At 41.1% G+C, this 18,690-nt stretch overlaps 1 protein-coding gene across 1 annotated transcript; it reads left to right on the top strand.

The window, feature by feature from the left end:
- The first annotated feature begins 3,597 nt into the window (after positions 1 to 3,597).
- On the top strand, positions 3,598 to 17,726 carry LOC124261734 (peroxisomal biogenesis factor 19-like). The gene is given in 9 exon segments (XM_046696086.1): positions 3,598 to 3,753; positions 5,232 to 5,350; positions 7,124 to 7,295; positions 8,524 to 8,609; positions 9,566 to 9,612; positions 9,614 to 9,731; positions 10,565 to 10,741; positions 15,284 to 15,328; positions 15,664 to 17,726. Coding segments are annotated over 9 exon segments (966 nt in total). The 5' UTR covers positions 3,598 to 3,626; the 3' UTR covers positions 15,739 to 17,726.
- Positions 17,727 to 18,690: the final 964 nt, after the last annotated feature.

Here is an 18,690-nt window from a genome sequence, read left to right as displayed (position 1 = left end):
ACAATTACATGGTATCATTGCACCAGGTACATACAGCAACCACTCTCAACATTGCCATAGAATATTGCATCTGAAAAATATTCGCTATAGTATAGCCATACCTCGACCACAACATATGGCGTCAGGATAATGAGTCGCTTAATCGTTTCAGAAGTGTCAATATTCTGTCGCCGATAAGTATTTCTATTTTGTGGCAATACTGCCTTTCGTTTGTTCAGTCTTGACAGGCGGTATCTTAGGGGTGTGAAATGTTTCTACCGTTTTCAAATATATTGAAAGGATATCCTTACCATATATTGAGTAGCGCAATTCTTGACGTAGAGCTGCGGCCAGTTGTAACAACTGATTATTCTTGATACAAATGCAATCTCATAAACATGTTTTCGTCACACATGGCGTCATGCAATCGGTATATTGATGGATACTTTCACATCGTGTGTCTTTGACAATCAGAATTCGTTTGAGAAAATTGACATTCACGTTGGCATTCAAATTGGTCTGCCAGCTGATTTAATTAATGTTTTGTGGCATAAATTCATACATCGCCTGCGTACCCTTAAGAGATTCAGTTTATCCTAAGTCTTTAGAGTAACTCCCCTTTATTCTAGTGGTCATGACTGACTGAAATATACCAACGGGAAAAAGTAACTGTGCATACATAAAATTGCATGAAATAAAAGTTATTAAAAAAACTAAATAAACATGAAGCAAGTACTTTGCATAAACTTTGATGTCACGTATGGCGCATGGCACGTGTACTTTGTGTCATTTACTCATTTACAAAATGATACTTAGGTAGATATAACTCTGTTCTATAATAGCTCTAAATACAATTTAGGATTGGAATGAATAAGACTCTATGAAGTGATATTTGCCCTTTAGGTCGAACTCTAGTAAATTGTAAATTAACACAACTACATTTGCCCACTGACATTCGTCAATATCCACTTCTGTTCTACACAGAACAATAAAACAGTATGCTCAGTATTACAGTTTAGGCATAAAACAAACCGATTCTTTTTTTAAATTAATGTTACTTCCTCAGACCATTAATTAGTATAATTTCAAACTAGGCTATAGACCACTAGCGACCAAAGGAAGACCACCTTCCTGGGGATTAAGGGGACTCTGCTCCCTGCATGATTACCAGGAACATTTACACCATCATTCTGCCCACTAGTAGCTGTAGCACGGTAGTGCTTGCTGGGCACTCAAGGTGAAATCATTGTTATTTGCTTACGGATCGATTCGCAGAGGTTTGGATTCAACAGAGTGTTGGATGGGCTGATATATTCTTACATAGTTCAGGCAAAGATGTGTGGAATTGAGAATCAAATCTGGCATGAAAATAGTCAATCCTGCTCCAAACTTCAACTGTTCGTTGCTATAAAAGATCATTCAACATCACAACTGGGTTCGATTTATCGAGGTAAAATTATTTCAAATTAATATTTTAAATTTCTTGGATCTAATCACTGTCTTGTAACAGAAACGGGCAGATATTATAAAATTCCACGAAATAAACGTGTTTGCCCGTTTTGTATTATACCAGTTGTCGAGGATGAATTTCACTTTTGCCTCGTGTGCCCATTTTACCTTGATCTGCGATCCAATCTTATACCTCAGTATTATTATATGTTCCCAACTCGCGAGAAAATGGTCTTGTTATTTTGATCCACTAATCAAAACATATGCAAGAATCTGGCAAAATATATATTTCTTGCTGCTATGAAACGTGATTCCTGTTTCAAAGGGATATCTGTGAATAGTATCTGAGTTACACTGGTGTTCTCTATGTACGTGTGTTTTATACAGCGCTTATGTTACAACTGTACTGATCATACCCTGTACCTGTATAATGGGCCGGGGGTGTGCGGACAAAATGTCTTCGGAAAAAAAGTACAGGAATAAAAGTCCTAAATTGATCTAGGAAAAAAGTCCTATTTTGAAAAAGGCGATTTTTTACAAAAGAACATAAAGTATTTCATAATTTTTCATAGCGTTTATTGATATATTCATACAACAAATGTAAAACAGACAGATTTCGTATACATTGGAGAGGTTAATACTGATGAATATTAATGTATACTCACGAAAATGTAAGTACTTCATGTAAATGTACTTACATACAACGCATGCCTTTGAAATCATTGTTTTAAAGATCAAAGATCGATTTGAATATCTAATCTGTCCGTTATAATCACAAAATGTACTTTTTTACCGAGGACTTTTTTTTCCTTTACAGAAATTAAAGCAACCCATGTGGGGAACTGAAAGACAAAAAGTAGCTGTATGCAAGACTAACCAATATTAAAAGGTCTGTGACTACATGCATAAACAGTGGATCGATTACTCCATCTTCACAATGGTCAGTCTTCAACCCGTCAGTCCGCACCAACAACAATGTTGAAGGTATATATAGTTAAATATAAAGTTATGTGTGTAATACTATCCTTAAATCGAATAATGATTAAAAAAATATTAAATATATTATATAATATATATACAATATTCAAATGTCAAATCGAACCAAAAATATATGATATTTAACAAATATCTTTTAAATTTTTGGTTGGCATCGCTGGATGAATGTAAGCACATCGGATCAACAATTGGGCCTGTAAAAGTTGATTCCTGCTCTTCACAAAGAAGCCAGTCTCCTGCCACTCCACGCCCAGCTCCTCCATGATGGAAAACTCACAAGATTTGTGAAGAAGTCTGCTTCAGATCTGCTGACCAGTCGGAAATCTTCGCTGCTTGGCGGCTGTACAAAGAAGGAGAACTCAGCCCAACTGCGCTTCTGACAATGGGCTCAAGAGTTTATGCTCCATGTGTGTTTGATTAAATTTTTGAAGGAACTGAAACATGTTGGAATGAACCTTAAACTTTAGTGGTATTTTAGTGCTTAAGTGAGTTTAGTTTTACGCCGCTTTTAGCAATATTCCAGCAATATCACGGCGGGGGACACCAGAAATGGGCTTCACACATGGTACCCTTGTGGGGAATCGAACCCGGGTCTTCGGCGTGACGAGCGAACGCTTTAACCGCTAGTGCTTACGATGTTATGAAGATTTTACTGGCTACATTTTTAGTGAAGTATTACATTATGAAGTATGTGTACATTAAATGCCAATACATGCTTGGTATGTTTCATTACTGATTGATTATTGTTATGATATTATGTTTTACTGCCGTATATGTCAATCAAAAATTAAAAACATTAGTAAACGTTTTTTTGTTCAGCCGAAGATGAAGGCTAATAATTTTTCACGGCCCTTCTCACCACCCCATTTGTCCCATCGGCCCATTTGACTTAGCATCCCAATGTTATATTCGGCCCATTTCACTGAATAATGTGGTCTACTTTCTGAATAATGTGGTCTAAGGTAAGTTCGTTTAGCTAGATTTTCGTAAAACAGAAAAAAATATACCAAACCAAATAGAGTTGTGTTAAAAACTGAAATAAGCACAAGGCAAAACACAGCCTATCATTTCTGTATCAGTACTTCGCAGGCACATACGCCAGTTAATCGTGTAAAGGGAGACAAATACATGCCCTATAGATATTCACTTTTACAGGTTTGTTGATTGTTGGAAGCGGCCCGCTAGGTGGCACTGAAACTGTCATGGCGGACAAGGGTCAGAACGTGACTCCTTTGGGGGATGAAAACGTTGATAAACAGACCGAAAATAAACAATCGTCATCTGAAGCAAAACCAGACGAAGACAGCGAACTAAATGATCTCCTAGATAGTGAGTGTCACGTGATTAGGAAACGTTTTTTGTCAGATATCAATCAAAGTTGTGTCTGCTGTGATGCGATGCGAATAATTTGTGGACATGATTTGCAGAATTCACACCTTAGTGTATCATGCTTGTTTTGGGCTTGTTTTTAATATGAATGTAACGTTGATCATTCGCATACATTTTCACGTTTATTTGTTATTTTATTTGCTGCTAGTTTTGTAACTTTGGATAAAATCCATGAAATCAGTGTACACACGATTTGCTACTGCTGCACTGCCACATCTCACATGTAGATCTACAATATATTGAAAAGAAATGCACTAAGACTTACTCGCAATAATCATGTGGTTTGCATTATTTTCTTTTAGTTTTTTTTGTACCAAACTCAGTTGATAATATTGTACTGTTATATGTTATGTATACTTTGAGATAGACTACAAGGCTGTAGGTGAATTCGTAGCCCAGACTGGTTCGTAGACGTGGAAATCCGGTGGATACGTCGATGTTAGTAAAATGGGGAAACTTCAACATCATTGATAATTAAAATGGATGTTATGACTTTTAGGGTATTTAGTGTAAACCAAAAGTGTTTGAGTTTTGTGAAATAAAAAAAATATATTAGGTAAGTATGATCAGTAATGAAAAAAAAACATGCTTCGGCCAGGTCTGATAACTTCTTCCGCCTATGGGACGACTTCCAGGCCACTAATAAATTAAATTGAGTTTTGTGAAGTAACAAAAAATAAAATTCATTAGTTAAAAAAAATAATATATATATTAGGTAAGTATGATCAGTGTGAAACCCCCCCCATCAATTATCAACATTCAACTACGCAGACCAGCAGAGAAGTAGCAGTAGAGAAGAAGGATAAGGTGGGTCACCGACAAAGTAATTAACAAACACTTCAATATACACACAGTGTTTCACAATCAAAACAACTCACCACTTCCTTATTAACATTCACATCAACTCAGTGCAACCTGTTTTCGATGAGTAGACTAATTTATTTTAATCCACCGACAACCTAAATGACAGTGAAAACATACATGAAATTATATACATAATAAGTCTATCTAATAGCATGCTCTTATATCCTTCTGATTGATTATAAATAGTGATTGATCCAGTACCTGGTAGTAAACGTGTCGTTGATTCTGATTGATTCTGATGGACCATGAGTAGATAGTAGCTGAGAATCATTTATGTCATCATTATTATTTGCTTAAACTGTAGTCATTCTTTCATTTTATTCATAATTTTACTTAACATGCTCAACATCAGTATAAACCGTTTAGATATTTATTTAAAATGATTAAAACATTATTACAAATTCAAATCAGCATGAAAGTTGTATATGACAAAATATAACTAACTGTACAGTCAATGATAATTATTACTGTTTTAGTTTTGTTCCTTATTTCCTCCATACTTTATGGCATGTTGGTTGAAGTGGTGGTGAGTGAATTATGTATCTTATGTTTAGGTGCCTTGGAGGACTTTGACAAGACAGACCAGCCAGTTGCCAGGCAAGTGGGTGATGGCAGTGATGTTGACACCTCGTTACCAGCCCCTGCCGGTGGAGCAGGTGCCATGCCCAGCCCGGTGAGATACTCCACAGGGATTTAGAAATATATGTGGTCCTCTGTACTGAAGTAGTGAAAAAAGGTGACAGATCAGAGGAAGAAGAGCAACTCTGGTGGGGAAGAGTAGCAGATGGATGACTATGTTTGGCCCCTGAGCTACAGAGACCTTGTATGCTTTTGTCCCTGACCCATACTGAAACACATGAAGTGCTTGTCTGCTTACAGACAACTTTCTTCTTTGAGTGGCATGTTTAGAAGTTGGAGAATCAGATAAGGACAAAACTTTATGGATGAACAACTTCTTTATTCGAATGATGCGATGTTTCGATACAGATTCTTGTATCGTTGTCAAGCAAGTATCAACCTCCAGCAATCCACATAATTCTCAGACTCTTCTAGAAGCTGTGTACGATTATGGTTTGAAGTGGAAATTGAAGTATAACGTCAGTAAAAGTGCCTTGCTTGTATTCAATACAGACAGATATCTTACACCAGTTAGTCTGTATCTCGGTTCTGTGGCCATCCCTCTCATGCAATCTGTTACGTACGCTGGAGTTCAGTTGTCTTCATGTCATAAATCGTATGATAGAACAATGTCATCATGTGAAAAAGCACGTAAACTGGTTAATATGTATCATGACCTTGGCTTGTGCTATGGTTCTCTCAATCCTATTTGTGCTTGTCGTATATGGAACAATGTCATTTTACCATGTGCTTTATATGGTTGTACTGTCTGGAGCAGCTTAACGTCAAAAGAATTGGGCGTGTTGGAGTTAACACAAAGGTATTTCTGTAGAAAGGTACAAGGTCTGCCTAAGCACTGCTTCTCCTGTGGTTCTAGATACCCTGGGCCTACTGCCAATTCAAGGGTATATAGAAAAATCTTGTTTGCTTATGTTTGGTAGAATCTGCCGTCTAAATGATGCCTATGTTGTTAAACAATTATTTCTCCATCGTCTATTTGAATCCAGATGTATGACTATCATTGGTAAATCCCCGTCACCTATCCTGTACATGGTTAAGCTCGTAAACAAGTATGGCTTGTTTGACACTGTTAATACATACATCACAACAGGGGTTATATCTACTAAAGCAAAATGGAATGATATTGTTAAATCCAGAATCTGTGATGCTTACGAGAGTCTGTTGTGTCATCAGATAGCAGTGAGAGAGGATCTCTCCAGATATTGCCTTATCCAAGAGCCTTTTAATCCAAGTAGACTGTGGGAACTAGCCTTGATTAAAAAGCCTAAATTTTACAAACTCTCTCATATTATTCACATTGGCTGTAAAAAGATTGAATCCAGAGAGTGTATATGTGGAATAGTAGCTTCTGATATTGTTAAACATGTTATTATGTCCTGTACACATCTTAATGATTTGAGAAATGAAATGTTTGAAAGGATTTGTGATATTATATCAATATCTGATTTTATTGACTTTTGGGAAAATGATGACGATGTAATAATTGCTGATTTACTTGGTGGATCTTGTACAACACTTGGTAACTTAAATATGACAGAATGGGCGGAAGTTATGTTATTAGTGGCTGAGTTTATGTCAGTCTGTCACTCTAAAATGTCTGCACAATTAACTGTCTACTGGGTCATTGTATATTCAACTTGACACTTTTTTGTAACATGAAACAATCTTCATATTTTTGGAGGAAATAAAGATAATCTATCTGTCTATCTATCTAACTAAGGCCTGATTAACAGTCATCAGAGGAAAGAGAAAAATTAATGAAAGAAATATTTCATTTGAAACCATTAATTTGCTTGGTTTTTTGAAGGCGGACATAGCAAAAATGTTCGGTGGAGGTCAAGGCCAGGACGATGCTATATCGGAGGAGGTTGCAGATGAGATGGCCAACCAGTTTGAGGAGGCGATGAAAGCGTTCATGTCGCAGGACCCGGATATGATGCAGCAGATTGAGAAGTTGGCCGATGCTGCTGGCAATGCAGGTCAGTACACAACCCACCTGTACACAACCCACCTGTACACAACCCATCTGTACACAACCCATCTGTACACAACCCATCTGTATACAACCCACCTGTATACAACCCATCTGTACACAACCCATCTGTACACAACCCATCTGTACACAACCCATCTGTATACAACCCATCTGTACACAACCCATCTGTATACAACCCACCTGTACACAACCCACCTGTACACAACCCATCTGTACACAACCCATCTGTATACAACCCACCTGTACACAACCCATCTGTACACAACCCATCTGTACACAACCCATCTGTACACAACCCATCTGTACACAACCCACCTGTACACAACCCACCTGTACACAACCCATCTGTACACAACCCATCTGTACACAACCCATCTGTACACAACCCACCTGTACACAACCCACCTGTACACAACCCATCTGTACACAACCCATCTGTACACAACCCACCTGTACACAACCCACCTGTATACAACCCACCTGCACACAGCCATCTGCACACACCCTATCTGTACACAACTCACTTGCACACATCCCATCTGTACACAACCCATCTGTACACAACCCATCTATACACAACACATCTGTACACAACCCATCTGTACACAACCCATCTGTACACAACCCACCTGTACACAACCCATCTGTACACAACCCACATGTATACAACACACATGTACACAACCCATCTGTACACAACCCATCTGTACACACCCATCTGTACACAACCCATCTGTACACAACCCACCTGTACACAACCCATCTGTACACAACCCATCTGTACACAACCCATCTGTACACAACCCACCTGTACACAACCCATCTGTACACAACCCATCTGTACACAACCCACATGTACACAACCCATCTTCTCTAGGCAGAAATCTTCAGAAACTCATTCTTGTCGCAAGAGGCGACTAACGGCATCAGGTGATCATGCTCGCTGTCTTGATTGGCACATGTCATTGTATCCAAATTGCATAGATCAATGCTCATGCTGTTGATCACTGGATTGTCTGGTCCAGACTCGATTATTTATAGACCGCTGCCACATATTGCTGAGTGCTGATCTGAAGAACTGTAACTGCAACGCCGCAACTAAACTCACCCACTGTGTTGTATGTAGGTGTTTGTAAGATATGTTTGTTCCTATAAACAGACACTAGTTTCAATGGCTGATGACAGCTAATGTATTTGTGGAACTGTTTTAGGGGACTCAGCAGAGGCCCAGCAAGAGTTTGCCAAGACCCTTGGACAGACACTGACGGGGATGGCTGAGAACGCAGAGACGCTACAGGTGTGTGTGGGGGGGATTGTTCTGCAGAAGGTTGATGAGGTTTTAATAGATGTGCAGCTGTATAGCTGTGGCGATATGTGTATCTGTTATGACACCTTTATGTTACAGCATTATATAGTGAATGTGGAGGAGATATTTGTATCTGGTTATAACATGGGTTTATAGGATGCTATGGAAACATGGTATGTCTCAAGGAGGTATGTTTGTAACATGTTTATAACATAGTGCCTGTCAGAGAGAGATTATCTTTCAGGTTATAACATGTTGATACCATGTTACAGAAACATGGTTAGTTTCAGGGAAAAATGTTTATTGGTTAACAAACACACATTATGTTTATATCAACATTGTCAGGTATATTAATCTGGTTATAACACACATTATGACCTTGTTATATCAACAGTGTCTGTCATGTGTTCATCTGGTTATACCACACATGACCATGTTATATCAACAGTGTCTGTCAGGTGTATTCATCTGGTTATATCACACATTATGACCATGTTATATCAACAGTGTCTGTCTGGTATATTCACCTGGTTATAAAACTCATTATGACCATGTTATATCAACATTGTCAGGTATATTCATCTGGTTATATCACACATTATGACCATGTTATATCAACAGTGTCTGTCAGGTATATTCATCTGGTTATAAAACTCATTATGACCATGTTATATCAACAGTGTCAAGTATATTCATCTTGTTATAACACACATGACCATGTTATATCAACGATGTCTGTCAGGTATATTCATCTTGTTATAACACACATTATGACCATGTTATATCAATGATGTCTGTCAGGTATATTCATCTGGTTATAACACACTTTATGACCTTGTTATATCAACAGTGTCTGTCGTGTATTCATCTGGTTATAACACACATGACCATGTTATATCAACATTGTCAAGTATATTCATCTGGTTATAACACATTTATAACCACAGCAACAAATGTCAGAGGAGGAGCTATCACAGGCCTTCACAAACATGGGTGGGAGGCGGTGGAGGGGCGGGGCCGGGCGGAGACATGTTTCCCATGATGCACGGTATGATGAAGATGTTGCTGTCCAAGGATGTCCTATACCCTTCTCTCAAGGAGATATCGGACAAGGTGAGCTCAGTCTTCCTACTATGGCCACATTTGAAACAGGAGCTAATTGCTGTGCCGAGTTGCATCCCTGTAAAAACTTTGGTGGTTTGTTTGTATCACTGCTTTGCGGAGGCTAATCATCTGTGTCTGTATCCAAATTCATAAGTTTTCCTCACTGATTTAGGGTGATTTTCACAGATTGGTTACAGTCTCCGATTTTTTGCCACTCCATTACGTCCTCAAGATACAATGTTGAACTGAAAAATGTTCAGTCCTCCCATCAATGACCCTCTGACATACAGCTCTTAAGAAATTAGATAATGAAAAATAATGTCATGATAACAGCAGATAGTTTGCTGTTTATTTGAAAACACGTAAAAGCAGACTGCTGTGATAGTGAGGAATGGGTACAAGAGATGCTGTTGTGAATACAAGGGCCTGTGTTAGTTTTGGCCTTCAGTAACTGATGCCTGTTCTGAGAGGATCTGGGGCGGTGGGGTAGCCTAGTGGTTAAAGCGTTGGCTCATCACGCCGAAGACCCGGGTTCGATTCCCCACATGGGCACAATGTGTTAAGCCCATTTCTGGTGTCCCCCGCCGGGATATTGCTGGAATATTGCTAAAAGCGGCATAAAAACGAAACTCAGTCAGTCAGTCTGAGAGGATCTGGTGATCGGACTCACTGGCTTGGTGAATGCATGTTTCATATCTCGTAGTGTGGCTTGAAGCTCATAATGACTGGATTGTCTGGTCGTGGCTGGATACAGGCTGCCATTGTATAAGTGAACTATTCTGGACTGGTGCAAACAAAAAACAAGGGCATGGCATCTGAACAACATAATTATGATTATTTAGTACCCTAAATGGCTGGAGGAGCACAAGGACACAGAGCCAGCCACGTCACTAGACACGTATCGCCGCCAGCACCACCTCATCTCCAGCATCTGTGTGGAGTTTGAGGCGGAGACTCCTACCGATACAGAGGAAATCAAGTCCCAGCGCTTTGAGAAACTTATGGACCTCATGCAGAAGGTGGGTGGCATGCTCCTCACTGTTGTCTCCCCTGTTTTACAGTTCTCCATTCACTCGTCACCACTTGTCCCTTTCCGTAACCTCCAAGAAGACTCGTCCAAAACAATCAGAACGTGCATAAATGACTGCGGTGCTTTGATAAAAATAATCCCGAGTACTTTATGGTATTATGTCATTGTTTAAAAAATCATGAAAATATATATCGTCATATTGAAAGTACAAAGAACGTAGCTAACAAGATTTTGCTACCTATTAGGACATTTTTAATAAGAATCATGTGATTGACGGTGAGAGATTCAAATACATGCACATGCGTTTGTTGACATAACGGCTCTCATGGGTCCAACTGAGTGTATTTCTGATGATCTGGCGGGCTTGTTATGGAGATTGTACGTGGGCTTCCAACAATGTTAGGAAATGTAATTATATATCGTTACGAGTTTCAAAACAATAATATTATATGTGTATGTAACTAATCAACTTTAATCTCTGGGGACATTTTAGTCTGACTTTTTCTGACTTTTTTATTGGTCATTCATATTTTTTTCAGCGATTTCATTTAAAATTCCACCAGGCGTATGACAGCAAAATTACACAATTGTTCAGTTTGAGAAATATTTTATAGTCACTCTTGAGTATGTGCTTTGGGATTTTATGTAGCTGAAATTTTAAAACTTTTATTGGCATATTAAATAAAACAATTCCCATTTGTGATTATTAAACCCTATTTAGAAAATTAACATAATTGGAAATATAAGGTGAACAGCTGGTAATAATTACATTAGAATAATGTCTTTAATGAATATGTTTTTATTCCCTGCTGCGGGTTTATCCCTCGAAGCGGGGATATATAGTATTAGGCTCCGTCCATCCGTACATACGTACGGACGAATTGGAATATTTTAAAAACCGTTGACTAGATTCTTGTCATATTTGGTACCTAGGTTCATCGCGGTATAAGAAAGGTCCCAGTCAGGTTTGGTGACCTTGACCTTCATTCTCCTTCTTTTAGTTGTATCAAAGAAGTTTAATTCTTTAAAATAAACAAGTAAAAAGTAGCAAGTAAAGTAAACAGCAATACAATGTACAAGTGCTTCGGTGATGTTAAGTAACATTGGAATCAAACAGGAATAGAGTTATCGTTCTTATTTAACGTAGTTCTGATGTTCATGCGCCAATATGAAATCCTTCCAGAGGGGCATGAGTCGCTGTTCGGCTTGTCCCTGAATAACACGAGTTGGTCACGAATGTTCTCCATTGTTCACAGTTGTCTCCCTTGTTCATAGATATCTCCCTTGTTCAAAGTTGTGTCCCTTATTCCCCGGCCGCTCCTCACTGTTGTCTCACTTGTTCCCCACCCAGCTTTTTTGCAGTTGTCTCCCTTCCCTTGTTCCCCACCAAGCTCTGTTGCAGTTGTCTCCCCTCCCTTGTTCCCCACCAAGCTCTGTCGCAGTTGTCTCCCCTCCCTTGTTCCCCACCAAGCTCTGTTGCAGTTGTCTCCCCTCCCTTGTTCCCCACCCAGCTGTCGCCAGTTGTCTCCCCTCCCTTGTTCCCCACCCAGCTCTGTCGCTGTTGTCTCCACTCCCTTGTTCCCCACCCAGCTCTGTCGCAGTTGTCTCCACTCCCTTGTTCCCCACCCAGCTCTGTCAGCGGTTGTCTCCCCTCCCTTGTTCCCCACCCAGCTCTGTCGCAGTTGTCTCGACTCCCTTGTCCCAGCTCTGTTGCAGTTGTCTCCACTCCCTTGTTCCCCACCCAGCTGTCGCAGTTGTCTCCCTCCTTGTTCCCCACCCAGCTGTCTCAGTTGTCTCCCTCCCTTGTTCCCCACCCAGCTGTCCAGTTGTCTCCCTCCCTTGTTCCCCACCCAGCTCTGTCGCAGTTGTCTCCCTCCCTTGTTCCCCACCCAGCTCTGTCGCAGTTGTCTCCCTCCCTTGTTCCCCACCCAGCTCTGTCGCAGTTGTCTCCCTCTCCTTGTTCCCCACCCAGCTCTGTTGCAGTTGTCTCCACTCCCTTGTTCCCCACCCAGCTGTCTCAGTTGTCTCCCTCCCTTGTTCCCCACCAAGCTCTGTCGCAGTTGTCTCCCCTCCCTTGTTCCCATCCAGCTCTGTTGCAGTTGTGTCCCTCCCTTGTTCCCCACCCAGCTGTCGCAGTTGTCTCCCTCCCTTGTTCCCCACCCAGCTCTGTCGCAGTTGTCTCCCCTCCTTTGTTCCCCACCCAGCTCTGTCGCAGTTGTCTCCCTCCCTTGTTCCCCACCCAGCTCTGTTGCAGTTGTCTCCCCTCCCTTGTTCCCCACCCAGCTCTGTTGCAGTTGTCTCCACTCCCTTGTTCCCCACCCAGCTCTGTCGCAGTTGTCTCCCTCCCTTGTTCCCCACCCAGCTGTCTCAGTTGTCTCCCTCCCTTGTTCCCCACCCAGCTCCGTCACAGTTGTCTCCCTCCCTTGTTCCCCACCCAGCTCTGTCGCAGTTGTCTCCCTCCCCTTGTTCCCCACCCAGCTCTGTCGCAGTTGTCTCCCTCCCTTGTTCCCCACCCAGCTCTGTCGCAGTTGTCTCCACTCCCTTGTTCCCCACCCAGCTCTGTTGCAGTTGTCTCCACTCCCTTGTTCCCCACCCAGCTGTCTCAGTTGTCTCCCTCCCTTGTTCCCCACCAAGCTCTGTTGCAGTTGTCTCCACTCCCTTGTTCCCCACCCAGCTGTTGCAGTTGTCTCCCTCCCTTGTTCCCCACTCAGCTCTGTTTGCTCCACTCCCTTGTTCCCCACTCTCCTCCCTCCCTGTTCCCCACCCAGCTCTGTCGCAGTTGTCTCCACTCCCTTGTTCCCCACCCAGCTCTGTCGCAGTTGTCTCCCTTCCCTTGTTCCCCACCCAGGTCCTCACTGCCCTCTCCGTTATTGTGATCTTAGTATAAGTATTACTATTAGCATAGGATATTTATATAGCGCACATATCCACGCAACTAGTGCATCTCAAGGCGCTGGTATTTTTTTTTCTCCTCGATCATTGGATGTCAATCTCGTGGCACATCGTATTATCAGTCTCAACGCCCTGGGGAGTATACAACTGTTGCAGCCACTAGGCGCACCGAGTTGTTGTGGCTTTCTCATCCTAACGAGGTACCCATTCTGAGCTGGGTGGACTGGGACACATAGTCACAGTACTTTGTCCAAGTTCACTGCACGTTGTTTACACATATTCATGTGGCCACCATCTGGTCATATACCAACTTATTCGTGGGTTCTTTTAAGTGCACAGGGTTGTGTACTGTACACTAGGGGTTGTGACAACATTGAAAGAGTCTGCACACAAAGATGACTTCAAGGTTTTTACACCCGGTCACAGGTGGGCTCGATCCCCAAACCTCAACCTCGCTGGATCACTAGCCTGGCACTTTAGTCAGCTGGTCACTATATGGCTGGAAAAATGCCGATGTGACGTAAACCCCAACTCAACTCAACTCTCCCTTGTTCACATCCTACAGTTATCTCCCTTGCTCTGCACCCACCTCCACACTTACTGTTCTTTCACTTGTTCCTACCCAGCTCCCCACCCATCTCCCCTGTTCCCCCACCAACTTATCACAGTTTACAGTCCACACACTGAGTTACTGTTACACACCACACACCACCTCCCTTGTTATCCAAACACCTGTGGCCGTATGCACATATCGGGCGCAGTTAACTTCAGGCGTAACACACTACGTTGGGCTTAGCAGCACGTCATGTGCTTTACACGTCATGTGCAACGTCGGTTTTGCCAAGGTGTTACTATGCCCGACTTAACGGATTTACGTCCAGGCGCAGTGTGCTATTTGTAGATTTTCAAACGTTTTTTAAACTACCGTAAGAGGCATGAAACAATTTCAGTGCTACGGGTTCGTTTTGGTTGGAAATATAATCAATATCACCTCTGATTGTATTCACTATCTTGAAAATGTCATTTGTCCTGAATCTAAATATTCTGTACAGATCAGGGTCGTAGTATATTTCTAAAGGTTTTTGACCCATCTCTAAATATACGGTCTCTGTAGAACTGTCGTCTGCGATATCGGTATACGACTGCTGTCATTACAGGGCTACGCCTGGCTTACACCTGCTGGGTAGGTGGTGTAAAGATGAAGCACTCCGCCTGGCGGAACTTTAGCTACGTCTAAGATATGCATACCGGTTTAACGGTACGCCCAGGTGCACATTTTACTTATGCCTTTACTAGAAGTTACTCCCAACATATGCATATGGCCACTGGCTGGTTGGTTTTATAGTTTTGTGGGGAAGCGGGCCAATAAGAGGGCTATTTGCACCTCCAGCTAATCACAGTTGCCTCCCGGTTCCCCACACACTTCAGTTCATCTCAGGTGCCTCCATTGATGGTAGTCAGACAAAAGACACTAAAAAGATACTGGAAATGGTTTGGTTTCCCTGCCTGGTTCTTGTCATTAACAGGATTAAGTTATTTAGCTTTAGAGAAATCTGTAAACCAAATATGGAATGTCTTGCCACTGATGTAGGATATCTACAAATTTTAAGAATTTCATCTTTTCATTTTTCTGATTTAGATGCAAGAGTTGGGGCAGCCCCCAAAGGAAATTGTTGGAGAGATGGTAAGTTGTGTTCTTTCTTGAAGAGAAGTTTCTATCTCTCGCACACACATGATCTGACCTTCATGTAAATGTCAACCTCACATGGCAGTTGGCTGGAATTTTGCTGACTATTAAGCATGGCTTCATATTGATATTTTATCTCCAAATTAATGATTAGTGTAATCAATGTGTTCTACAAAATTCATCAGAGCTTAACTGTTAGTGTGGTTTAAACAGCCATTAGAATTAGTCATATTCTGAAAATAGGTTATTCACATAATTCCTTCAAATACCTTGACTCTATCAAAACCCATAACCATATTGAAGGAAATAATGAATTAATTGTTTTATTTCAGGCACCAGGTTTAGAATTTGATGACAATGGGATGCCCAAGTTGCCGGGGATGACAGACCAGTGTGTGATCATGTGAAGGAGCGACAGTATTGACCCATCCGTCTTTCCACTGTCAAAGGGAGACAATTTGAGGTGCAAGCCCAGAGTTTTGTCCCTTGGATCCAGCCAATGAAGGACAGATATGTTGTGGTTGGAGACAGCTTATTGTGTGTGTATATTTAATGGTTGAATGAGACTGTCATACACGTGTGCATGTGTCAAAGGATGTTATTGCTGCTGAATAACGCTGGATTAAATGGAAGGAATGGTGCACTGAAAACAGCTTGATGACTGATTGGTGTGAAAATATATTTCTTCTTGACCAAATCACCAAAGAAGTAGATGAAACCAGGAGAGGAGTAATATCAGAAATGAACAATTATCATTCTTTTACACCGTCAATAAAATTAATACTATGTTTGATTTCTGACCCAGCTATCATTAACACTGACAACCTCTCACACTTTATACAGCTTGGAACTGCCTTCATGCTTGTGGATAAAACACCTGCTTAGACGGCAGTGTTGTATCATCACATGTATGAGATCAGTCTTGTTATTACTTTGCTGGCGCCTAGCATGGAGGGGACAAAACAGACACCGGCTGGTTGTCAGTTAGACTAACACTTAAGCCCATTTTACATGCACAGTGAATTCTCGTCTCTTGGCCTCAAGGGGAGACAACCAGGACTCGCTAGCTTGGTGTATACTGTGTCCAAGTGGGTATCTATGCTGAACAGTGTCTTAGTGGGCTGGCACTGTAGAACTGGAAAAAGTTGAGACACAGAAGATGATGATAAACCATGTGCCACCTCTGGTTCAAGAGGGCACAACTTAGTCCTCTAGCTGTCCTCACACTTCATTCAGCTGTGGTAGTTGTAGTAGTCACGATATAGTTCCACTTATTAAACTGTTGGATGTAATTTAAACCTGACTTGAAGGTCCAGAATATTTAACCAAGGTCTTGTTCCTTTATGATCAACCCAGTCAGGCTCTCTTTTGTGGGTGTTAAGTTGGTGGTCTGTCTTTGGGTAAAAGTGTGGTGAAGATTTATCCCAGGTACTTCTATATCATCACTGGCAATTACTGATGAAGTGCAGGTTACTTTTGCTTTAAATATATCATGAAAATGAAGTTGCTGTCAAATTGTTTTATTCCCGATAGTCAGACACATGTTATTGTCATTAGAAACCACCGATTGATCGGGTACAACAAAGTTCCCACCATATTTATGGCTCATTATAATGTTGCATTGTGAAGTCTGCTGTTAGAGATACTCCAATTTTAAAGGGATATTTTATCTTAACATAAAACACAAAAATTATTCTCACAATATATCTTTTAATATATTTAAATAGAATATGCATGGTTATCACCCTCAAAGAGGAGTAGTTTGAGTGAGTGAGTGTGTACATGCATATGAGTGTGAGTGCATGCATGTGCATGTGAGTGCATGCAATACATATTGTATATTATTACCAACGAGGACGAAAATATCGGGGTTCATATTTTTCATACGATGCCCTAAGGCAAAATATCACTTTCTCACGGTGACGTGACATCATGGACAATGCTATGACGTCACGTTTCTTCTGTGAAATTTTGTTCTACATGCGGCGAAGGCAGTTAGCCAGCCTATGTTTGAAAGTAGATTTGGGTTTATTTTCCTCAATTTGACGACTGCGAACAGAATATTATATTTGTGCCCATATCATACTCTGTTTACAACACTCGTGCCTATATCCCTCGCTCTCACTCGGTGAAATACCAACATTTAGGCACTCGTGTCGTAAATATAGTATGACATGGGCACTCATATAATATCTTATATATATATATTGTGTTGAGAGAGGGAGAGAACCTACCACCTGTATGTTTGGGAGAGATGTGTGTTCCCCGAGTGTGTGCTACAGTATTCAGTGGTGTATATAATGCGGACTAAGCTAACATTTGTGGCTTCATGTTAAACCTGAATGCATCCATTATATTAATGGGACTGTAAACATGATAAACAGGAGATACAATATGTTAACTCGTTGTTTTTTGTTAATTTGGACACTGGAGCGGATACAGCTTTTTGAGAAATGGGGGGTGCACACTTCGTTTTCACCAAGTTTCAGTGGTCATTAAATAAACTTTCAGGACAAAAGGGGGGATGCGCAACCCTGCACCCCCCCTCTAGATCCATCTATGGCATATGTTGTAATATTCCAGCTGTATCAGATGTGGACCAAACAATCCAGTGATAGCATGAGCTGATATCTACACCAGGATTTATAGACTCTTCTTCAACCAAGTCATGAAGAATGACCACCCAAACCTGTTTTCCCATTAGACGACGTGTTGTGTGGAAACTCAGGATCCAACTGTTGAACACTTAGGATGCGGAATGAGATTTCCAATCTCGTACTGGCAAGTGAAACCAGTTTGCTAATGGCTGTGGTTGTTTCCTACTGCAAGCCTATATTGCCCGTGTTATTACTGCTGGACAGAGTTTGTCTTACGTCCCTTTTAGCAATATTCCAGCAATATCTTGGAAGACAATTTGTCGTGGATGATGCTGGTTCTGTTGGATGTCAAACACCAAATGAAAGAACCCAGCTATCAATTGTGCAGCATTAACACTGACAACCTCTCACACTTTATACAGCTTGGAACTGCCTTCATGCTTGTGGATAAAGCACCTGCTTAGACGGCAGTGTTGTATCATCACATGTATGAGATCGGTCTTGGTATTACTCTGTTGGCGCCTAGCATGGAAGGGACAAAACAGACACCGGCTGGTTGTCAGTTAGACTAACACTTATATATTTCATCTAACAAATAAACCCATTTAAATTGAAAAGGAGCCCCAGGGAGACCAGAGATTCAGAACCTGCGGAAATCTACACTTGCTTCATTGAGGGCTTTAGCATTGCAGGAATATAATATGGTTCAGGGACTGAGACTACCTGTCAGTATACTTTGTCTGAGTGGGGCATTTGTGTTCA

This window comes from Haliotis rubra, unplaced genomic scaffold, assembly GCF_003918875.1.
Source record: "Haliotis rubra isolate DU_JTF1 unplaced genomic scaffold, ASM391887v1 Scf806, whole genome shotgun sequence".
Lineage (NCBI taxonomy): Eukaryota > Metazoa > Mollusca > Gastropoda > Lepetellida > Haliotidae > Haliotis > Haliotis rubra.
The sequence above is the reverse complement of the archived record's forward strand: the minus strand, read 5'-3'. Positions and strand labels throughout refer to the sequence as shown.